The 20,523-nt window shown below is 44.2% G+C and overlaps 2 protein-coding genes across 4 annotated transcripts; both read right to left on the reverse strand.

Annotated features, from left to right (window-relative positions):
* Nucleotides 1–1,085: 1,085 nt before the first annotated feature.
* On the reverse strand, nucleotides 1,086–10,163 carry LOC111980894 (protein CASC3). Its single transcript, XM_024011941.2, has 7 exons — nucleotides 9,933–10,163; nucleotides 3,841–3,865; nucleotides 3,652–3,707; nucleotides 2,524–2,730; nucleotides 2,279–2,424; nucleotides 1,927–2,100; nucleotides 1,086–1,476 (listed from the first exon to the last, which is right to left on the reverse strand). The coding sequence occupies exons 1-7, from the start codon at nucleotides 10,128–10,130 to the stop codon at nucleotides 1,086–1,088; spliced, it is 1,197 nt and encodes a 398-aa protein (XP_023867709.2). The 5' UTR covers nucleotides 10,131–10,163.
* A 1,054-nt stretch (nucleotides 10,164–11,217) lies between these two features.
* LOC111981422 (male-specific lethal 1-like 1) lies at nucleotides 11,218–18,712 on the reverse strand. 3 transcript variants are annotated; one of them, XM_024012673.2, is made up of 9 exons: nucleotides 18,623–18,712; nucleotides 17,049–17,874; nucleotides 16,453–16,658; nucleotides 13,119–13,387; nucleotides 12,830–12,894; nucleotides 12,663–12,730; nucleotides 12,366–12,490; nucleotides 12,042–12,114; nucleotides 11,218–11,924 (listed from the first exon to the last, which is right to left on the reverse strand). In XM_024012673.2, exons 2-9 carry the CDS (start codon nucleotides 17,724–17,726, stop codon nucleotides 11,834–11,836), a joined length of 1,575 nt encoding a protein of 524 aa, XP_023868441.1. In that variant the 5' UTR covers nucleotides 17,727–17,874; nucleotides 18,623–18,712; the 3' UTR covers nucleotides 11,218–11,833. The 3 variants fall into 3 exon arrangements, with proteins under 3 accessions (XP_023868441.1, XP_023868442.1, XP_023868440.1); XM_024012674.2 differs by having other exon boundaries at nucleotides 13,119–13,384; nucleotides 18,589–18,694; XM_024012672.2 differs by having other exon boundaries at nucleotides 18,589–18,694.
* Between the last annotated feature and the right edge of the window lie 1,811 nt (nucleotides 18,713–20,523).

The raw sequence follows: 20,523 nt of genomic DNA on the forward strand, positions 1-20,523 counted from the left end.
TGTCTCCAACAATCTGGTGTTTTGAGAGCTCACGCTTTGTCTTCAGAGCAGTCATTGTATAATTTCTCCTTCCGGGCAAATCACGTTTTTTCCGCCTTTGGTTCTAGATATAAGATCAGGGCATTGAAGCCGATATCCTCTACCATTGCAATGGCTGCATATTAACTGCAATTTCTGTAATCGGGGCTGTTATTTTAGCCATCCCTTTATCGCACTTCTTTCTTGTGAAGATCCCGTGTCTCTGTTTAAGGGTCCTGTGCTGCTGCCAGCAATGTTTTCTGGTCTCACGGTGCCTCCCTTTCAGCATTGCACTGTACTGCCACTGTAGCTCAATTCCACTTTGCAAAGTTTGCATTTCACCACCTAATTACCTCTAAGTATTGCCATACAGGACTGTCGCTTCCCTGTCTCACACTCTGCCATTTTTCCAACTGTTAACAAGGATGACGTTCAAAGTGCTTTATAATTCTTTGAAAAGAATCTCAAACGTTGCGCATTGTTGCTTTAGGTATGTTTATTTTTCCTTTTGATGATGATCGGGATGATAATGCGTCGTTTCTGATAACTAACTGCACTGTGTTATAATTTGTGTGGTGGAGGGGTAACAAAAGGTTTTCTTCTTCATTAAACGGCCCCACTCCTGACCAGAAATGCTGTTATGGTGTTGGCTACTGTATGGGCCTCAGTCTGTCTGGTCACACCCGTGAAACCCCTCCCTGTCTCCCCCCTCAGGTCTACACCCCCACCAGTCGAGTGGCCCCATGCCCAACCCGGCTCTCTACGCTGGCCCCCCCGTCTCCATGTCCCCTGGGCAGCCCCCTCCACAGCAGCTGCTGGCCCCGCCCTTCTACCCTCCGCCAGGTGTCATGACCTTTGGGAACACCAACTACCCTACCGGCAGGAGCCACCCTGCCCCCCATGTACAAACCCGCCGGTGAGACCTCTGCCCTCAAGACACCATAGCTACCACATCAGCATGTCAAATGTTGCTATTATTGTACCCAATGCAACACATTACTGTTGCAATAATGCTGACAGCGCTGCAATTCTATGCATATTTAGAAGTTATTCGACACCCTTAACATTTAGGAATGTGTAGACATGCTACAAACATACAGGTATTTACACACATGCATAAACCATGTAACCTCCTCTCCCCTCAGGCCCAGTCGCAGGTGTACAGCCAGTCGCAGGTGTACGGTGGGGTGACCTACTACGATCCGTGCGCAGGCCTGGGCCTGGGGGGGGCGGTTGCCCTGGAAGCCCCGGGGTGGGGGGTGGGAGGAGGGCCTGGGGGGGTTGTTGTTGCGCTGGGTGTTGGGGGCTGCTGAGGGGGGAGGATCAGACTGCTGCAGGGCCACGGCTAGGGGAGCGCTACGGCTGTTGGGGTTCCCTCCCTGCTGCCAGGAGGTATGGATGGGCCTCTCCCCGTCTCCGTCCCGCCAGCGCTTGTCCCGGACTGGAGAGGTGCTGTGTCTGTAGGGGGAGGAGAGGAGGCTAGTGTGAGGACAAGCTGCTAGTAGATGGTACATGGGCCAGATTATGTTTTGATTATTTTATAAACACTCCAGGCCACTCTTGAACAAGGTAGAAAGTATACAGAAACTATAATGGACCTATATATTTTCAAATCATTTATCCTTTTCAGACACGCAAATAGCTTTCGACTAACAAATCGGGCAGGGAAAAATCTGTGCGACTCTGCTCACATTTTTTCATATTTATTTTTATATTCTGCCCGTTAATATAAATTGGCACAATAGACAGTAATGGTGGTTAGTGTTACAGGCTTTCAGAGACATGGGAATTTGAACACTGGGTTAGTAGAGTTGAGGGTTAGTAGAGTTGAGGGTTAGTAGAGTTGAGGGTTAGTAGAGTTGAGGGTTAGTAGAGTTGAGGGTTAGTAGAGTTGAGGGTTAGTAGTACCTGGGCTTGCGCTGTCTATAGGACCGCTCATTGGAGACACCTCCGTTGCGGATGTCATAGCCGTAGATTGCAACCAGCTCCTCACGTGACTTAGGCGCCTGCTCCTCCTCCCTGAACCTATCGTGTTCCCAGCAACCCTCGTCCTTCCACAGCTTCCTGTTACGACCCTTCGGCCTGGATGACAGGAAAGAAGCCGCAAATATACCAATAAACAGGTTTACCAATGAAACGACAACCGTCTATTACTAGGAGTCACCCATCCTTTGTGTGGTTGTTGGTCACGTTTAGATAGTTTCAGTTGAACGACAAACATTTAACGGATAAAAAGGGAAAACGTTCCGTTCCCCCTTACCGTTCCTCCTCCTGTGCRTTTCCTCTGACGTCGTGCTCAAAGAACATTCCCTTACGGGGGATATAGGCTGGGTTATTACGATCCTGGTCATCATCCAGCTTCTGGCCTGGTTTAGCACCTTTATTCTCAGAGTCTTCTGTGCTTTCCTGGTTACACGGAGTAGAATTACTCAAAATGATTGACCAAGAGGCCTATATTTGTATGCAATTCTTCAACTGTATTTTCTTTTCAATTAACCATTTTACCTGTCCATCCCCGCTTTGCCGCTCCCCTGCCAGGTTGCTTTTATCTTCACACTTCACTTCTTTACTCACACCTTTCTCACCCTCTTCCTTCCCTCCTCCTTCCTGCAGTTCCCCCACTGCAGCAGGGGTGTCAGCAGCAGGACTGGGTTTGGGCTCTGCAGCCGGTGGAGGGACCACCTCCTCCTCTTCTTCTTCTTCTTCACCTCCCTGAGAGAGACAATACAAGACTTGAGTTAGTTTGCTTCATGTGTATCATTATCAAAATGCTGTCAGAGAGATCAATGCAAATATCCTTAAAGTCCTACTTATTACAGTCAAAAGCGTCCATGCAGAGTGGACAAATTAAACTTCTCATCCGAACCACAGTTAAGACCTCATTAAGAGGATTCCAGTGCCATCATGGACATTGCAATGCATGAGTACATCAATTGTAGATTATTTAAAAATGTATTTGTCCGTATCTTGCATCTAGGTGCTGCTACAGTGCAGAAGGTCTGTGTTCCGAAATACCGGTACCTGTATCAATGGTTGAAACCTGCTCATCTCTTCAGTCCATCCAGGATTTCACTGTAGCAATTCTGACATTTTACATGGCAATATGTGATGATTTTGTCCAATTTGTTACAAAAATGCACTGACGAGGGAAAAAGGTTTGTTGATGTGTGCTTAACTGAACCATATTATGCAGTAAATTTGCAGTGATTGGTTAGTGTGGTGATCAGTCAGTTGTATGCGATAATTTGACTGTTTTATGAGGTAATAGTGCAGGATTGGTCAAATTTGCAAGCCCTCACATAATATACTGGGAATCGTTGATTTAGCAACAAAAAATATGGGTCGCAGAATAGCTACATCCTGGAGGGACTCTTGTTTCATGGTGATTGAATTGTGTGTCTCAAATACTTTGGAAGTTAGATACATCATGATCTTTAAAATCCACTAGTTGGGCTATTCTGTTGGGAGAACGAGGAACCTTGCGGTAGCCTCATGAAGCCTGCATTACTGAAATTCTAAAAAGTTTGGTTCGTCAAATACTATGCTGCCCAAGAGTCCATGCAAWTAAAACCCATAAAAATGACATTAACATTTTACCCTACAGCATAACTCTGTTCAGCAGTGGCAACTCACCTCTGAATGGGAGCCATTCTCCTCAGGATCTGCACTTTCATAGTCAGAAAGGACAGCTGCAAAAACAAACATTCAAATGTGTCTGAAACAAGTACATCAACTGTTTAACAGTGGTGTGATCCAAATGGGAAATGCTTCAGATGTCATTCTAGATAGGCCATTGGATTGCGTCACCAAACATTGACTCACCTTCTCCTACGCCATCTTCACTTTCCTGTTAAGAAAGAATAACACTAGTCAAACAATGTGAATGAATTGACAACAAATAGCAACAGTATGTAGCCTACACACACCACTGTCACGCAGACATGATACCAACCCGTACGTCAATTATTTAGTAGCGGGGGGTGGGGGGAATCTGTGTCACTATGAATGTACCCTCAAATCATTAGCATACTGATTTCGGATGACTGACGTGCCCAAAGTAAACTGCCTGTTACTCAGGTCCAGAAGCTAGGATATGCATATACTTGGTAGCATTGGATAGGAAACTCTGAAGTTTCTAAAACTGTTAAAATAATGTCAGTGAGTATAACAGAACTGATATAGCAGGCAAAAACCAGAGGAAAATCCATCCAGATTTTTTTTTAATGTCACAGGCCATTTCAGTGCTTGCCTATTGGAAATACAAATAGATAGGACCCAGATTGCAGTTCCTATGGCTTCCACTAGATGTCAGCAGTCTTTAGAAAACGTTTCAGGCTTGTTTTTTGAAAAATTAACAAGTAGTTGGAAGAACTACAAGGTGTCTCGTTAGAACAGTGGTCTTTAACACGTGAATTAAATATTGTTTATTTAGATTAGAGTACCTGAGGATTAATTAGAAACATCGTTTGACTTGTTTGGACAAACTTTACTGGTAACTTTTTGGATTTGTTTGTATGCATGTTGAAAGAGTGGATTACTGAGATCATTGGCTCCAACTAAACTGACTTTTTAGGATATAAAGGAGGACTTTATCGGACAAAACGACCATTCATTGTCTAGCTGGGACCCTTGAAATTGCAAACAGAGGAAGATCTTCAAAATGTAAGTGATTAATTTAAAATCGCCATTTGTGATACCTTGGCTGGTTGAAAAAGTATTTTGGTGTGGGGCCCTGTCAGATAATCGCATGGTATGCTTTCGCCGTAAAGCCTTTTTGAAATCTGACAATGCGGTTGGAGTAACAAGAAATTAAGCTTTTAAATTATGTATGACACTTGTATTTTCATGCATGTTTAATATTACGATTTTTATATTTTATATTATTTGGAATTTCGTGCTCTGCAATTTCACCGGATGTTGTAGGTGTCCCCGCTAGCAGTTCATGCGCCAAAAGAGGTTAAATGACCAGGCCATTGAGTGAATTAAATGATTGAGGGAATTAACTGGAATTATCTTGTCCTATACAGATGTGGAAGCTGACAGTCAAGTTTTTCTATTCACAATCCAGACTACAATTGATGACTTCCTAAAGAAAAGAAAATCCAAACCTGGGAAAAAGAGCACTCTTCCGTAGCTAAATGGAGAAATCTGGAAATTGATGAAAGAACGAGATCATGCTCTAAAAACAGCCCTGAAGTCCAAATTAGAGCATGAAAGACGTAAACTCAGCAAAAAAAAGAAATGTCCCCTCACTGTCAACTACGTTTATTTTCGGCAAATTTAACATGTAAATATTTGTATGAACATAAGTTAAACAGACAGAAACTGAACAAGTTCCACAGACATGTGACTAACAGAATTGGAATAATGTGACCCTGAACAATGGGGCGGGTGGTCAAAATCAAAAGTAACAGTATCTGTTGTGGTCACCAGCTGCATTAAGTACTGCAGTGCATCTCCTCCTCATGGCCTGCACCAGATTTGCCAGTTCTTGCTGTGAGATGTTACCCCACTCTTCCACCAAGGCACCTGCAAGTTCTCTGACATTTCTGGGGGGGAATGGCTTTAGCTCTCACCCTCCGATCCAACAGGTCACAAACGTGCTCAATGGAATTGAGATCCGGGCTCTTCGCTGGCCATGGCAGAACACTGACATTCCTGTCTTGCAGGAAATCACACAAATAATGAGCAGTATGGCTGGTGGCATTATCATGCTGTAGGGTCATGTCAGGATGAGCCTGCAGGAAGGGTAGCACATGAGGGAGGAGGATGTCTTCCCAGTAACGCACAGCGTTGAGATTGCCTGCAATGACAACAATCTCAGTCCGATGATGCTGTGACACACCGCCCAAGACCATGAAGGACCCTCCACCTCGGTCGCCCATAGGCGACGTTGTTGCCAGTGATGTCTGGTGAGGACCTGCCTACAAGACCTCAGTCCAGTCTCTCTCCGCCTATTGCAGACAGTCTGAGCCCTGGTGGAGGGATTGTGCGTTCCTGGTGTAACTTGGGCAGTTGTTGTTGCCATCCTGTACCTGTCCCGCAGGTGTGATGTCCGGATGTACCGATCCTGTGCAGGTGTCGTTACACATGGTCTGCCACTGCGAGGACAATCAGCTGTCCATCCTGTCTCCCCGTAGCGCTGTCTTAGGCGTCTCACAGTACGGACATTGCAATTTATTGCTCTGGCCACATCTGCAGTCCTCATGCCTCCTTGCAGCATACCTAAGGCACGTTCACGCAGATGAGCAGGGACCCTTGGCATCTTTCTTTTGGTGTTTTTCAGAGTAAGTAGAAAGGCCTCTTTAGTGTCCTAAGTTTTCATAACTGTGACCATAATTTCCTACCGTCTAAGCTGTTAGTGTCTTAACGACCATTCTACTTTGTTGACTATCAAGGTACTGACACAGAACCCCTCCACTGGTTTCTTGGGCTCAGCGCAAATGAATGACACCGAACCGGTCTTCATCACAAGGGATGTTTCTGAGTCAGAGGTGAACAAGGTGATTAGCTCACTAAAGAACTAAAGCCAAAGATGTTTGGGCTGGACTCTACCTTTCTTAAAAACTACAGAGTCCCTCATTGGCCCCATTACTAAGGTCACCAACACATCTATTGGTCAGGGGGTGTTTCCAAGGGCCTGAAAGTTGGCCATAATAACAGCCATCTAAATCAGGTGACCCTGCTGACATGAGTAACTACAGTCCCATTAGTATACTACCTGTGGAGTTGAAGGTTGCTGAAGTGTGTAGCAGAGCAACTGACTGCCCACCTCAACAGCCCTGTCACATTACACTCCATGCAGTTTGGCTTCAGAGCAAAACACTCCAYGAAAACAGCAAACTGCTTTCTTCTGGAAAATGTGAAGTCCAAGATGGACAAAGGGGTGTTGTTGGGGCTGTATTTCTTGACCTACGGAAAGCTTTGATACTGTTAACCATGAGATTGTCATCAAAAAAACTGTCCAAGTTCAACTTTCCCCCCGATGCCTTGAGATGGATGAAATCATACCGTGAAGGCAGAACTTAGCGTGTCAGATTGGGCGACAGCTCATTGTTCACTCTCAGCTATGATGTGGGCATGCCCCAAGGGTCAATACTGGGGCCACTCCTGTTCAGCCTGTACATTAATGATCTGCCTTCTGTCTGTACTGGGTCTTACATTCAAATGTATGCAGATGATACAGTGATATATGTGCATGCAAAGAGCAAACAAGCTGCACAAGAACTCACTACTGTAATGGTCCAGGTTACAAAGCGTCTCAGTGACTCATGTTTGCATCTCATTTCTAAGAAAAAAAGTCTGCATGTTCTTCACAAAGAGGGCAACTGATGCTACTGAGCCAGATGTGTCAGGGGAGAAGCTCCAGGTGGTATCCGATTTTAAGTACTTTGGCATCATACTTGATTCCAACCTCTTAAAAAGCAGGTGAAAAAGGTAACTCAAATAACCTAATTCAACCTAGCTAATTTCCATTCATACAAAATTGTTTAACTGCAGAGGTAGCAAAACTGTACTTCAAATCTATCTATTAACTAGTTGGGCCCAAGCTTGCTGTACAACATTAAAACCAATTCAGTCTCTCTACAAACAGGCTCTCAAAGTGCTTGATAGAAAGCCCAATAGCCATCATCACTGTTACATCCTCAGAAAGCATGAGCTCCTGAGTTGGAAAAATCTTGTGTAATACACCGACGCATGTCTTGTATTCACGATCCTAAATGGCCTTGCTCCCTCCCACTTAGTACTTTTKTTACACAGAAAACCCAAACCCATGGCAGCAGATCCACAAGGTCTAACATGAGGCGACTATGTTGGTTCCCTTAAGGAAAAGCAGCTTTATTCACTTTTTTTCACCTTTATTTAACCAGGTAGGCTAGTTGAGAACAAGTTCTCATTTGCAACTGCGACCTGGCCAAGATAAAGCATAGCAATTCGACACATAAAACAACACAGAGTTACACATGGAATAAAAAAAACATACAGTCAATAATACAGTAGAAAAATAAGTCTATATACAATTTGAGCAAATGAGGTGAGATAAGGGAGGTAAAGGCAACAAAAGGCCATGGTGGCGAGGTAAATACAATATAGCAACTAAAACACTGGAATGGTAGATTTGCAGTGGAAGAATGTGCAAAGTAGAAATTGAAATAATGGGGTGCGCGTGCTACGAGTGGGTGCTGCTATGGTGACCAGTGAGCTGAGATAAGGCGGGGCTTTACCTAGCAGAGACTTGTAGATAACCTGTAGCCAGTGGGTTTGGCGASGAGTATGAAGYGAGGGCCAAMCAACRAGAGCRTACAGGTCGCAATGGTGGGTAGTGTATGGGGCTTTGGTGACAAAACGGATGGCACTGTGATAGACTGCATCCAGTTTGTTGAGTAGAGTGTTGGAGGCTATTTTGTAAATGACATCGCCGAAGTCGAGGATCGGTAGGATGGTCAGTTTTACGAGGGTATGTTTGGCAGCATGAGTGAAGGATGCTTTGTTGCGATATAGGAAGCCGATTCTAGATTAAATTTTTGATTGGAGATGCTTAATGTGAGTCTGGAAGGAGAGTTTACAGTCTAACCAGACACCTAGGTATTTGTAGTTGTCCACGTATTCTAAAATCAGAGCCGTCCAGAGTAGTGATGCTGGACGGGCGAGCAGGTGCGGACAGTGATCGGTTGAATAGCATGCATTTAGTTTTACTGGCGTTTAAGAGCAGTTGGAGGCCACGGAAGGAGAGTTGTATGGCACTAGTAGTCAATTGGCTTTCTCCATGAGAGCATCCCATGTCTGGAACACACTGCTATCAAACACACAACTGCACCATCTATCACACTTTAACAAAAAACATTAAGACATGGCTAAAGGCCAATCAGACTTCGGAACATAATCCCAAACTGTGTATTGCCGCTTTCCATGTYTGTTGCTTGTGGTGTGGAAACACTGTTGCTTTAATGCATTTTGTTTTGTTGCTTTTTGTGCTATTGCTCTCTCTGCATGCTATGTGTTGACTGTCCTATGTTGCTCTGCATGTGCTCACTGATTGTCTGTATTGTTATTGTAATTGTTTTTAATAACCTGCCCAGGACCTGCTGTTGAAAATTAGCCAGCTGGCTAAAACCGGCACTGTTACCTAAACGTTGATTAATGTACACTGTCCCTGTAAAAAATAAGCTAAAACAACAATTTATTGTGCTAAACATGGATTCGTCACATCACTTGGGATTTCGATAAATATCAACAAGCTTTGTCGTAGTGGTGGCCATTCAAAACCAGAGGGTGAAGTCAAGATCTTTACTGGTCAAGAAAAATTACTAGATGAGGTGTGACTGAAGGCAAATATTGTAACGTTATCTAACTAACGACGGCACATTTTACCAGTCAGATTAAATAACCCAACAACATCAAAGCTCCCTGTGGCTTTAGCTCAACTACTACAGCAGTTAGTAAGTAACTGACAGAACGTGCGCCAACGTTAGCTAACTTATAAGCTTAACTAAACACCGATCGTACAGTAACTAGACATTAAAATACTTTMATATTGCTAACCATTAGCTAACGCGTTACCATCGTGGTAAACGTGCTAGTTAGCGTTACCAAACAAAGTAAGCTAGCGCAAACGAACTGGCTTGTCTAGTTAATTCACGGGTTGGCCCTTCACACGTTTCCCGGCCAAACATGAGCGAGTTGGTTGATTTATGAGCAACATTAGCTGGACGCAGCAAACGCAAAACATGAGGATGCGGCTTGGCCTAACCACTGGACAACCATCCGCGCGGTAGTTTCATTACCATAGCCGGCTGACTTGTTGACCCAGCCATTAATTATAGTAGTGAGCAGGCTAACGTTAGCTAGCTAGCCAACTAATCAAGTACTATTAAATTGATCGGCTTTGCGTCTCGAGAAAACAGGACACTCACACACTCGGATTCAGCATCGTTTTTCGGCACCACACGAACAGCTGGTGCCTCAACTGGCTCAGGATCCCGTACTCGGGGCTTTGTCGTTGGCGAAAGGGACTTTCCACTTTCCGATCCCGAACCAGATTCATCGTCCTCCTCGCTATCCTGGGACGCGCGTCTCCTTCGCCGTCGCCGGTCCGCCATCTTAGAAATCATATAAAGGAAACCGGAAGAATGCCATGAATTGTGGGTGAATGCTAGTTACGCAATTCCGCCTTTTACACGAAACCCAAACCGGTTGCACGCGTGCGCCATCAAGCAGACATTTATTTTGCCCCCCCACACCAAACGCGATCACGACACGCAGGTTAAAATATCAAAACAAACTCTGAACCAATTACATTCATTTGGGGACAGGTCGAAAAGCATTAAACATGTATGGCAATTTAGCTAGTTAGCTTGCACTTGCTAGCTAACGTTAATTTGTCCTATTTAGCTAGCTTGCTGTTGCTAGCTAATTTGTGCTGGGATATAAACATTGCGTTATTTTACCTGAAATGCACAAGGACCTCTACTCCGACAATTAATCCACACATAAAACAACCAACCGAATCGTTTCTAGTCATCTCTCCTCCTTCCAGGATTTTTCATCGTTTAACTTATATGGTGATCGCATCTAAACTTTCATTGTATTACCAAGACTACCAAAACAGTTCGTCTTTCAATCACCCACATGGGTATAACCAATGAGGAGATGGCACCTGCTTCTATAAACCAATGAGGAGATGGGAGAGGCAGGACTTGCAGCGCAATCTGCGTCAGAAATAGGAATGAGTTCTATTTTAGCCCTTGGCGTCGCAGACGCTCGTTGGCGCGCTCGAGCAGTGTAGGTGCAATAATCGAATAACATGGATTTCTAAATTTATTTTGCGATGCTCGCGCACTTAAATCTTTCTGGCAAGTTATCGTTTCAATTAGCAAGTGTCGTTAATTGGTTGTTGAAGCATTTTGTAACGATTAAGTCAGTATGATGTCCAATTTGTAAGTCGCTCTGGATAAGAGCGTCTGCTAAATGACTTAAATGTAAATGTAAATGTAAATGACACCTGTGAACAAAATGATATATTCCCTGAAATCTGCTCAGAGTTGAATGAATATTAAGTATTATCCAGAGACATATTGATAGTAATATTCACGTTCACTCATACCTAATTCCCATTATGGTCCAGTGCTTTCAAATTAATTTTATCTCCTACATTTATCAAATCAGGCAAAGACACCATCCAAAAGAAACAAAGTCATGTTCATGGGCATAAAGCATTTTTTTTTTTAAATTACAACATCTTGTTTGAAACAAAACCATAAGTGCTGCTGAAGCGCTTTCAACACATCTCACTCTCCTAATGACCAATGTTTTTTTCCTTTTATCTCCAACAGGTCTCCTTTCTATAGGATGCAACAGCAATCACATACAGATGGGAGACAGAGTCACTCTGCTCTGTTCAAATATGAGGCATGTCAATGTGAATGACAACGTCAACAGTTTGTAAAACTTTAGCTTGTTTTCTTGGGAATTTTTGGGGTGAAGTTGCAAAGAGGAAAACTGTCCTCAAATTATCCCAGTGGGAATCTAGAGGAGACAAACATGTCTGCTCTTCCTGGATAGTCCACACCACCCTCAGTCTTCTTCCAAACCAGCCCTACTATGAACAAACAATAGGATCCGCTCTGCAGTCCAGCAACCATGACCAAACTGTGGCACAGTGCATCTTTTGATTTTAGGGGATTGTGGCATGCAATTCCCCCACCCGTCTGTAGTGCTCTCCCAAATAACAAGGCAGACGTTCACACAGAGGGGTGCTGCCTGGCACCAATCCAGCCGGTGTCTCCTCTCTTGGACTCAGCTGGAAAGGACAGATTTATTTTCGGCAGGTCCGGTGGGGGGTCTGCTTTTTGGGCACCTCTACTCGACAGCGGCTCCGCTCGTCCAGCCAGGGCAGGTCAAAGCTCCTTCAAGGGTGAATAGAGAAACACAGGGGTTTAGGTTAGGAAGCAAGCACTCTGATTGTATTCAAGTGATGTTTGGCTTGGTGTTATTTAAGAACCAGTGTGTATGACTCAACTCACCGTCTTGACAGCTTTGGCAGAGGTCGGCCAAACACCACCACTGGAAGGTGGGGGGTGATCATGAGGGACTCCACTGAGAGAGAAAGAACACCTTCATAAGTGATGAGTCCAAGATCCTGCTCAGTATTTCAACTGACTACATTTCATCTCAACAGACATTACTAATGGGATAGTTGCTTTTTGGACAGATCTATAAAAAAAAAAATGTTTTATTGGTCACATACACATATTTAGCAGATGTTATTGCGGGTGTAGTGAAATGCTTGTGTTCCTAGCTCCAACAGTGCAGTAGTATCTAACAATTCAGTGTATAGGTGGGCTTACCATCCTCGGCTTCTGGGTAGAAGGAGAACACTTCTGGCTCACTCTCTTGGATACCCTTCCTCTTGTTCATGCGCTGCTGCAGTCGCTGGAACATCCGCTGCTCACGGATCCGCTGGATGTCCCATCTACGAGAGGAGAATGAAGGAGAGTGAAGAACACAGCGACGGAAGGTCAAAATAAGGAACACAAAAATAAGGAGAAAGGCAGAAGAGGTATGCCAGAGAAACATACTGACTCATAGCAAGAGTTGGTCAGACATGTAAACAGAGCATAGTGAAAACTCCAGCCCTCCCTTACCTCTTCCTTCTCTTCTCATCCAGTTCATGCTTCGAGTGGCGCTTCAGGAAGACATTGTCATCCAGATTCTATAAGAGAAAACAGTTGGACTTTAGACCTCCTGACCAGGGGTCCAATCTGGACTTCCACCAGCCTAGGGCTTCAAACAGTGCAAGACAAGTACCCACCTCAGGGATATCAGATGCCTCCTCCTCTCCCAGGGGCTCCATAAGGTTTTCCTTCCATGAGGGAACTGTGTACAAGAGGGAGAAGGTCATTCCACCACCCATGCAATTTTACAAATCCTGTTTAACACACATTTTACAAAATATAAAGCAAAAAAAAGTAATCATGTGGCCTATTATAAAATACTTAGGCCCAAGTCTCAGCCTTTATGTGCTGTTCATACTTATTTTGCCCTTTTCCCTATTTTTTGGGATCCAAAACAACCATTTCATGACAGTTTGTAACACTCACTGGCCACAGGCTCCTCCTTCTTGGGTGAGGGCTCCCGCGAAGTTGGTGACAGAGGAGGCACATGCCAGCGACACAGGTACATGTCTGTGGTGGACAGGTAGTCCAGTTCCTCAGTGGCGGCCGAGCTGGTCCCAGGAAACCCATCTGAAAACTCTTCCCCGTCCAGAGGCTCCTCTTTGGGGAGCAGCGCCTCGTTGTGTGGGGACTGGGAGGCCTTGGCTTGGGCACGTCGTTTGGCTGCCCTGGGGTCCTGGAAGAGGAAACGCCTACTGGCAAGAACAAAAACAACCTTTAGAGGAATTGCGTGAGGGACAATAAGGGGCTTTGCATGTATCTACAGTACATAGATATATCTATCCATGTATGGATCTAGGACAGGCCTGGGCCCGCGACCTGATTCAACACGGCCCGCGGAATCATGCTCAGATCAAAGAATTTGCCATAGTAAAGTTTTGAAAAACGTATTTGTTATGCAAACTAAAAGCCCAATGAATAATTGCCTTTGTGTAATGATTTAACTACCAACATTGGTGGGACATTTATTTTGAAGGTACGTATAAATAACAACTGCACGAGGACATACATTGACTGACAGGCTGACACACGCCAGTCACAAACAATAGCTAGCTAGCTAGAAATTGCGCAAAAATTAGTTTCAAAGATTTAAAAGAAAAGAAAAATAGACAATGAATGTAGGATGTTCCAGCAAAAGTGGACATCAAAATAGTCATGGCCAAAAGTTGAGAATGACACAAAAATTCATTTTTAAAGTCTGCTGCCTCAGTTTGTATGATGGCAATTTACATATACTCCAGAATGTTATGAAGAGTGATCAGATGAATTGCAAAGTCCCTCTTTGCCATGCAAATGAACTGAATCCCCCAAAAAACATTCCACTGCATTTCAGCCATGCCACAAAAGGACCAGCTGACATGTCAGTGATTCTCTCCTTAACACAGGTGTGAGTGTTGACGAGGAAAAGGCTGGAGATCACTCTGTCATGCTGATTGAGTTCGAATAACAGACTGGAAGCTTCAAAAGGAGGGTGGTGCATGGAATCATTGTTCTTCCTTTGTCAACCATGGTTACCTGCAAGGAAACACATGCTGTCATCATTGATTTGCACAAAAAGGGTTTCACAGGCAAGGATATTGCTGCCAGTAAGATTGCACCTAAATCAACCATTTATCGGATCATCAAGAACTTCAAGTAGAGCGGTTAAATTGTTGTGAAGGAGGATTCAGGGCGCCCAAGAAAGTCCAGCAAGCGCCAGGACCGTCTCCTAAAGTTGATTCAGCTGCGGGATCGGGGCACCACCAGTACAGAGCTTGCTCAGGAATGGCAGCAGGCAGGTGTGAGTGCATCTGCACGCACAGTGATGCAAAGACTTTGAGGATGGCCTGGTGTCAAGAAGGGCAGCAAAGAAGCCACTTCTCTCGAGGAAAAACATCAGGGACAGACTGATATTCTGCAAAAGGTATAGGGGTTGGACTGCTGAGGACTGGGGTAAAGTCATTTTCTCTGATGAATCCCCTTTCCGATTGTCCGGAGAAGACAAGGTGAGCCGCTACCATCAGTCCTGTGTCATGCCAACAGTAAAGCATCCGGAGACCATTCATGTGTGGGGTTGCTTCTCAGCTAAGGGAGTGGGCTCACTCACAATTTTGCCTAAGAACACAGCCATGAATAAAGAATGGTACCAACACATCCTCCAAGGGCATCTTCTCCCAACCATCCAGGAACAGTTTGGTGACGAACAATGCCTTTTCCAGCATGATGGAGCACCTTGCCATAAGGCAAAAGTGATAACTAAGTGGCTCGGGGAACAAAACAGATATTTTGGCTCCATGGCCAGGAAACTCCCCAGACCTTAATCCCATTGAGAACTTGTGTTCAATCCTTAAGAGGCGTGTGGACAAACAAAACCCCACAAATTCTGACAAACTCCAAGCATTGATTATGCAAGAATGGGCTGCCATCAGTCAGGATGTGGCCCATAAGTTAATTGACAGCATGCCAGGGCGGATTGCAGAGGTCTTGAAAAAGAAGGGTCAACACCGCAAATATTGACTCTTTGCATCAACTTCATGTAATTGTCAAAAGCCTTTGACACTTATGAAATGCTTGTAATTATACTTCAGTATTCCATAGTAACATCTGACAAAAATATCTAAAGACACTGACGCAGCAAACTTTGAACATTTATATTTGTGTCATTCTCAAAACTTTTGTCCACGACTGTACTTCTTTATTGAGGTAAAGGGAAAGCTGTGTGCTTAGTGTGCAAAGAGAGCATCGCTGTCTTGAAAGACTGCAACTTGTCCCCACAATTCCAGACGAAGCATGCAGAGAAATATAGGAATATGTCTTCTGAGCAGAGGGCAGGTGCATCGAAAGAGTTGCTTTCTCAGTTGCAAAAGCAGCAAGGACCTTTCACAAAACTGCATTCAGCAAATGATTGGATTGCGAGAGCTAGCTATGTACTGTCCCACAAAATTGCTAAACATAGCAAGCCATTCACTGAGGGCGAATTCATTAAAATAATGTTTAATTAACTCTGCAACAATACTTTTCCCCGACAAGAAAGAGCTGTTTGAAAATGTTTCCCTGTCAAGATGTACAGTGACACGGYGTGTTAAGGACATTGCAGAGAATATGGAACAACAGTTGAAAGACAAGGATTTCACCTATTTCTCCTTGGCGCTGGATGAGAGGTTCACATGACACGGCGCAGTTGTTGATATTTTTACGAGGCATAACCCCAGRCTTTGAAATTACAGAAGAGCTTCAGTGCAGTCAACGAAGAGCACAACCACAGGGAAAGATTTATTGGAGGAGGTTAATAAGTGTGTGGCAAAGCTGAGACTGAGTTTTGAAAAGTTATCCAGTGTGACCACTGATGCTTGCCCAAACTTGACAGGAACAAATGTTGGCCTTTTCAAAAGGATACAAGATCAAGTAGCTGAGTTGAACCCAGATCAGAAAATTATTTTCCTGCATTGCATTATCCATCAGGGGGTGCTCTGTAAATGAGCCATGTTGTGGATACAGTCATTAAAGTGGTAAACTTCAAAACTGCAAAATCTTTAAACCACAGGCAGTTTGTCTCACTGTTGGAAGACAGAGTCAGGTCATGCAGATCTCCCCTAACACACAAACGTGAGATGGCCGAGTTTGTGGAAGGAGCTTGTAATATGATTCTGGCCCGCAATGGCAAAATATATTCTAATGTGGCCCTCCATGGAAAAGAATTGCCCAAGCCTGATCTAGGAAGTATGTCATATCATGAAGTAAAAAAAAAAAAATGTTAAAAAAACTGAATGTGGAGCCCTACCGTTTGTGGCCCTTGCCTCCTCTGCCAAAATTCAGCGTTCGGGGTATATGGCTGCTGCAGCACTCAGACAGCCCCTGCCCCTCTGGTGTCCCTGGCATTGCCACCTGGTCTTCCTGCCGGCTAGGGATGTGGTTGGGGCGCTGGTCACACCCATCCTTCTTACCTAGCTGCAGACGGCGCTCCATGCGCTCGATCCGCGCCATGAGCTGCAGTAGTGATAAAACGCGTCACGTCAGTGGGGCTAAAGTGAGGTTTATACCCCCTTATGATTTGGCATTTAAATAGTTTGTCTTGAAGGGTAGCCTATTCTCTTCAACACTTGTGAGATTTACAGTCCACAAGAGTACAACAAAAAAAGTATATGTGTTTGAGGCCGATTTAGTTGACTTCAATAACCTTACACTTCATAGAAACAATGATGTCATAATAGTGCTGCACTGCTATTACATCACAATACCACTGGTGGCATTGTGGAGCTGGCCTAGGTTGGAGGGAAAATACCTGCTGCTGGTTATTCTGGAAAATTCAATTTTTCACAAAATATGCTGACCAGGTTTGACAATTGAAATGTTATACATTTGTGTTTGCTAGCATACCATTTCCTTCTCAGCTTTGAGGTCATCTATCTCCTTGCTCTTGGACTGGAGCTGCTGTTGCTGTTGTTCAATGAGTTCTAGTTGGAGGAGGAGGATCTGGCGTATGCAGCTGGTCTGTGTAGGGGAGTGACCAGGTCCTTTCCTAATATTCCCTCTTTTGCCATCTGGGCTGTGTTCTGATGACTGTGCCACCATGATTGATGCAGTAGCAGCCCCTCTGACCTCCCTGCCACACACTGCATCGTCCCGGGGCTGTTTGATATTGTTGAGCACTGCCAGGTCTGTCTTGCCCATATTGCTGTTTGTCTGTCCTAGTAGTGTCTTGCTCTTGACTGGTGTGGTGCCGTCGCCCCCCATTGGTTTGCCATGGGGAGTTTGGGCTCCAAAGATCACCCAGTTCTCCTCTTGCCCAGACCCAAGCCCAGGGTTCTGTCCAGATCCAGGCCTGCAGGTAATCGGTCCCTGTCCTGGCACCACCTTGGCTTTCCCCTGGAGCTGCTGGCCGCTGCTGTTGTGGATACTGCCCAGCACGTTTGGGACTCCGATGACATATTCACTTGGCTCCCTCCTCAGGCCAATGAAGGAATCTGGTGTTCCTCCTGCTGGAGCTTTGACCAAATCAATCTTCCCTACTGTGTCTAGCTTATATCCTCCACTTGTGAACACAGTGGATGTCATTGTCGTGGCAACCCCACCGCCAGAACCCTTGCCAACCAACGCCCACCAATGTCCTCCTGACAGGGGCGTTGGTGGCACAAAAAGCTTGATCTCACACCGTGTATGCCGTTTCTCCTCAGCAGTGGGCTGTCTAGATGTCCATGCAAGCCTGAAATACAAGGGAGGGATGTCAATTGGGCACACAGTTAATTCAACATAGACACAAGGATATCAGGCATAAACTAACAAAAATCAAATGTTGAGATAGACAGGAAATCAGCCACAATGGCCTCTCTTACAGCAGATATAGCCCAACTAAGAAAGCCACTTTGCTAATAACGTTAGCGTTCTCAATCTCTGGTAGCTACAATTTCCCTCACGCATTTCTATACACCCATGAATAATCTGTATGATATTGACACATGAACCAACAAACTGACACAATAACAACAATCGAGCAACCCGGAGATAAACTGACTTGCATCTCAACAATACWGGCATGCCTAGCAGAGGAGGTAGTTAGCTAACTTATACAATCATTAAAGAGTTGMGTTTCGTCGGCTACCCAATGATGTGTATAATTGACCTAGCCGGTGTTTGAAGAAAACATTATGCTGGGACTGGCAATTTCTTGGTTACAAGGGAAACAGTAATAGAATAACAAACGTTACAGCTGAGCTGCAGTCGCTTAGTTGGCTAACTGGTTAGCCAAGTCCTCCATTTTAGGTCCGCAGCAAAGAGCAAAACAATGACAGCCACTTTGCCTTCAACCAACCCGGTCTCATTTGACGCCATTTTAACTTTAAACGCTTTACAAAGTTACGTTTTTCTCTTGAACGTTATAACACATTGTGCTTTACACTTATGACTAAATGCCACCTACCTATTTGATATTCTCTGTACTCATCCGAACTCACCTATCGCCTTGATGCCYCCCTTCTCAGGTCGCTTAAAAATAATGATACTGCGCATGCGTTCCTTGTATGCTCACCTCTGATTGGTCAATTAGCCAGCGGTTGCACTGAGCTCAAAAGATTTCCCAAGAATAAAAATGCCAAGACAAATGCATATTCCTACCAAATTTTTATGATTGTTACAATTTGTTGTAGTTAATATATCGTGGACAATCATGCAACCATGATAAAATTGTTATGGTCGAGAGAGTTCTTGTCATATTTTCTCTATTCACACTGGGATTAGGTGCAACCAATTGGCAACTGGCTCAGTCACCACCAATTTTTTTAAATACAATTTTAAATACTGTGGAACGGGTACAGCTATGGCATTTCATCTGCTTGCTTGATATTAGTTTGGGCTCTTCTCTATTTGGGGAGAGGACAATTCTGGGCTCCCTAATTCACTATCGTGTAAGGGAGTTATGTTTATTGAAGATTAGTTGAAGATAAACCATTACATGTTACCACTTTTCTTATAAATTAGTTAATATCTCAACATATTCTACAGTAGAGACCACAGGCTGTTACATTGGTGTTAGTCACTGTGGATCAATGCTGCTCTTTTACCACAAGAGGGCATACTGAAACGGGTGTCAGTCCCACCCATTATTGTAAAGTAGCATTCAGGTGCAACACCTGTTTTTAGTAAACTGTTTTTCATAAGCATGCATGGATAGGCCAACTTCAACAGCCAAAAAGTAATAGCCTACTCCAATATTTTAACAATAACCTATTAATACAAAGAAACATTCAAAAAGAAAAAGGTATGCCTCGTGCTAGGTCGTTTTTCCCGAATAGACTATAGCCTAGGCCTATAATATGAAGATATACAAATCCAAGATTATGTGGCGCTTCTTCCCTCACATGTCTCTCTACCTCTCCTCTGAGAAGTGTTTACATTGATGTAGCCTATGACTGAGTGATGCTACAATCTAAAGTGGTATTTTCTCCATGAAAATAGCAGCGGATCGGCTCCCACTCAAGTATGCCTGGTCGTAACAGCGCCCCTGTCACGTGGACAAGCCCGGTAACCATGCATATCCGCTGCAGTGTTTATTCGTGTCGACACTCCTCTCACGCTCTCGAGCTGGCAGAGCCGTCCACTGTGCCATATCGCTCACATGAAGCACCGGGACCTCGCGACAAAATATGCACCTAAGGATGATATATATGTTTTACATAATGCTATAATAAAAACGCGGGGTAGTTACATAGTCTTTACGGTATTTTATTTATGGAATTCTTCTCAAGAATGGTAATGAGGTTTTAATGTTTTCTTCTGCATGTCATATGGATGCTGATCCAATTGAGGATAGTGTGAGAGTTTCCACTATTTATTTTATTTAACTAGGCACGTCAGTTAAGAAAGAAATCTTATTTATAATGACGGTCTACCGAAAGGCAAAATGCCTCCTGCGAGGACGGGGGCTGGGATTAAAAGTAAATATATATAAATATAGGACAAAACACACATCACGACAAGAGAGACAACACTACATAAAGACAGACCTAAGACAACAACATAGCAAGGGAGCAACACATGACAACACAGCATGGTAGCAACACAACATGACAACAGCATGGTTGCAACACAACATGGTAATAGCACAAAACATGGCACAAACATTATTGGGTACAGACAACAGCACAAATGGCAAGAAGGTAGAGACAACAATACATCACGCAAAGCAGCCACAACTGTCAKTAAGATTGTCCATGATTGAGTCTTTGAATGAAGAGATTGAGATAAAACTGTYCARTTTGAGTGTTTGTTGCAGTTCGTTCCAGTCGCTAGCTGCAGAGAACTGAAAAGACTAGGGACCCAGAGATGTGTGTGCTTTGCTATGGACTGTGCATTATGG

This window comes from Salvelinus sp. IW2-2015, linkage group LG20, assembly GCF_002910315.2.
Source record: "Salvelinus sp. IW2-2015 linkage group LG20, ASM291031v2, whole genome shotgun sequence".
Classification (NCBI taxonomy): domain Eukaryota; kingdom Metazoa; phylum Chordata; class Actinopteri; order Salmoniformes; family Salmonidae; genus Salvelinus; species Salvelinus sp. IW2-2015.

Coding starts and splice junctions, on each gene's coding strand:
- LOC111981422 (XM_024012673.2), bottom strand. CDS start 17,726: ATGACATCCACTGTGTTCACAAGTGGAGGATATAAGCTAGACACAGTA. Junction 12,731..12,829: donor AGGCATCTGATATCCCTGAG/GTGGGTACTTGT, acceptor TTTCTCTTATAG/AATCTGGATGACAATGTCTT. Junction 11,925..12,041: donor CTGCCAAAGCTGTCAAGACG/GTGAGTTGAGTC, acceptor TCACCCTTGAAG/GAGCTTTGACCTGCCCTGGC.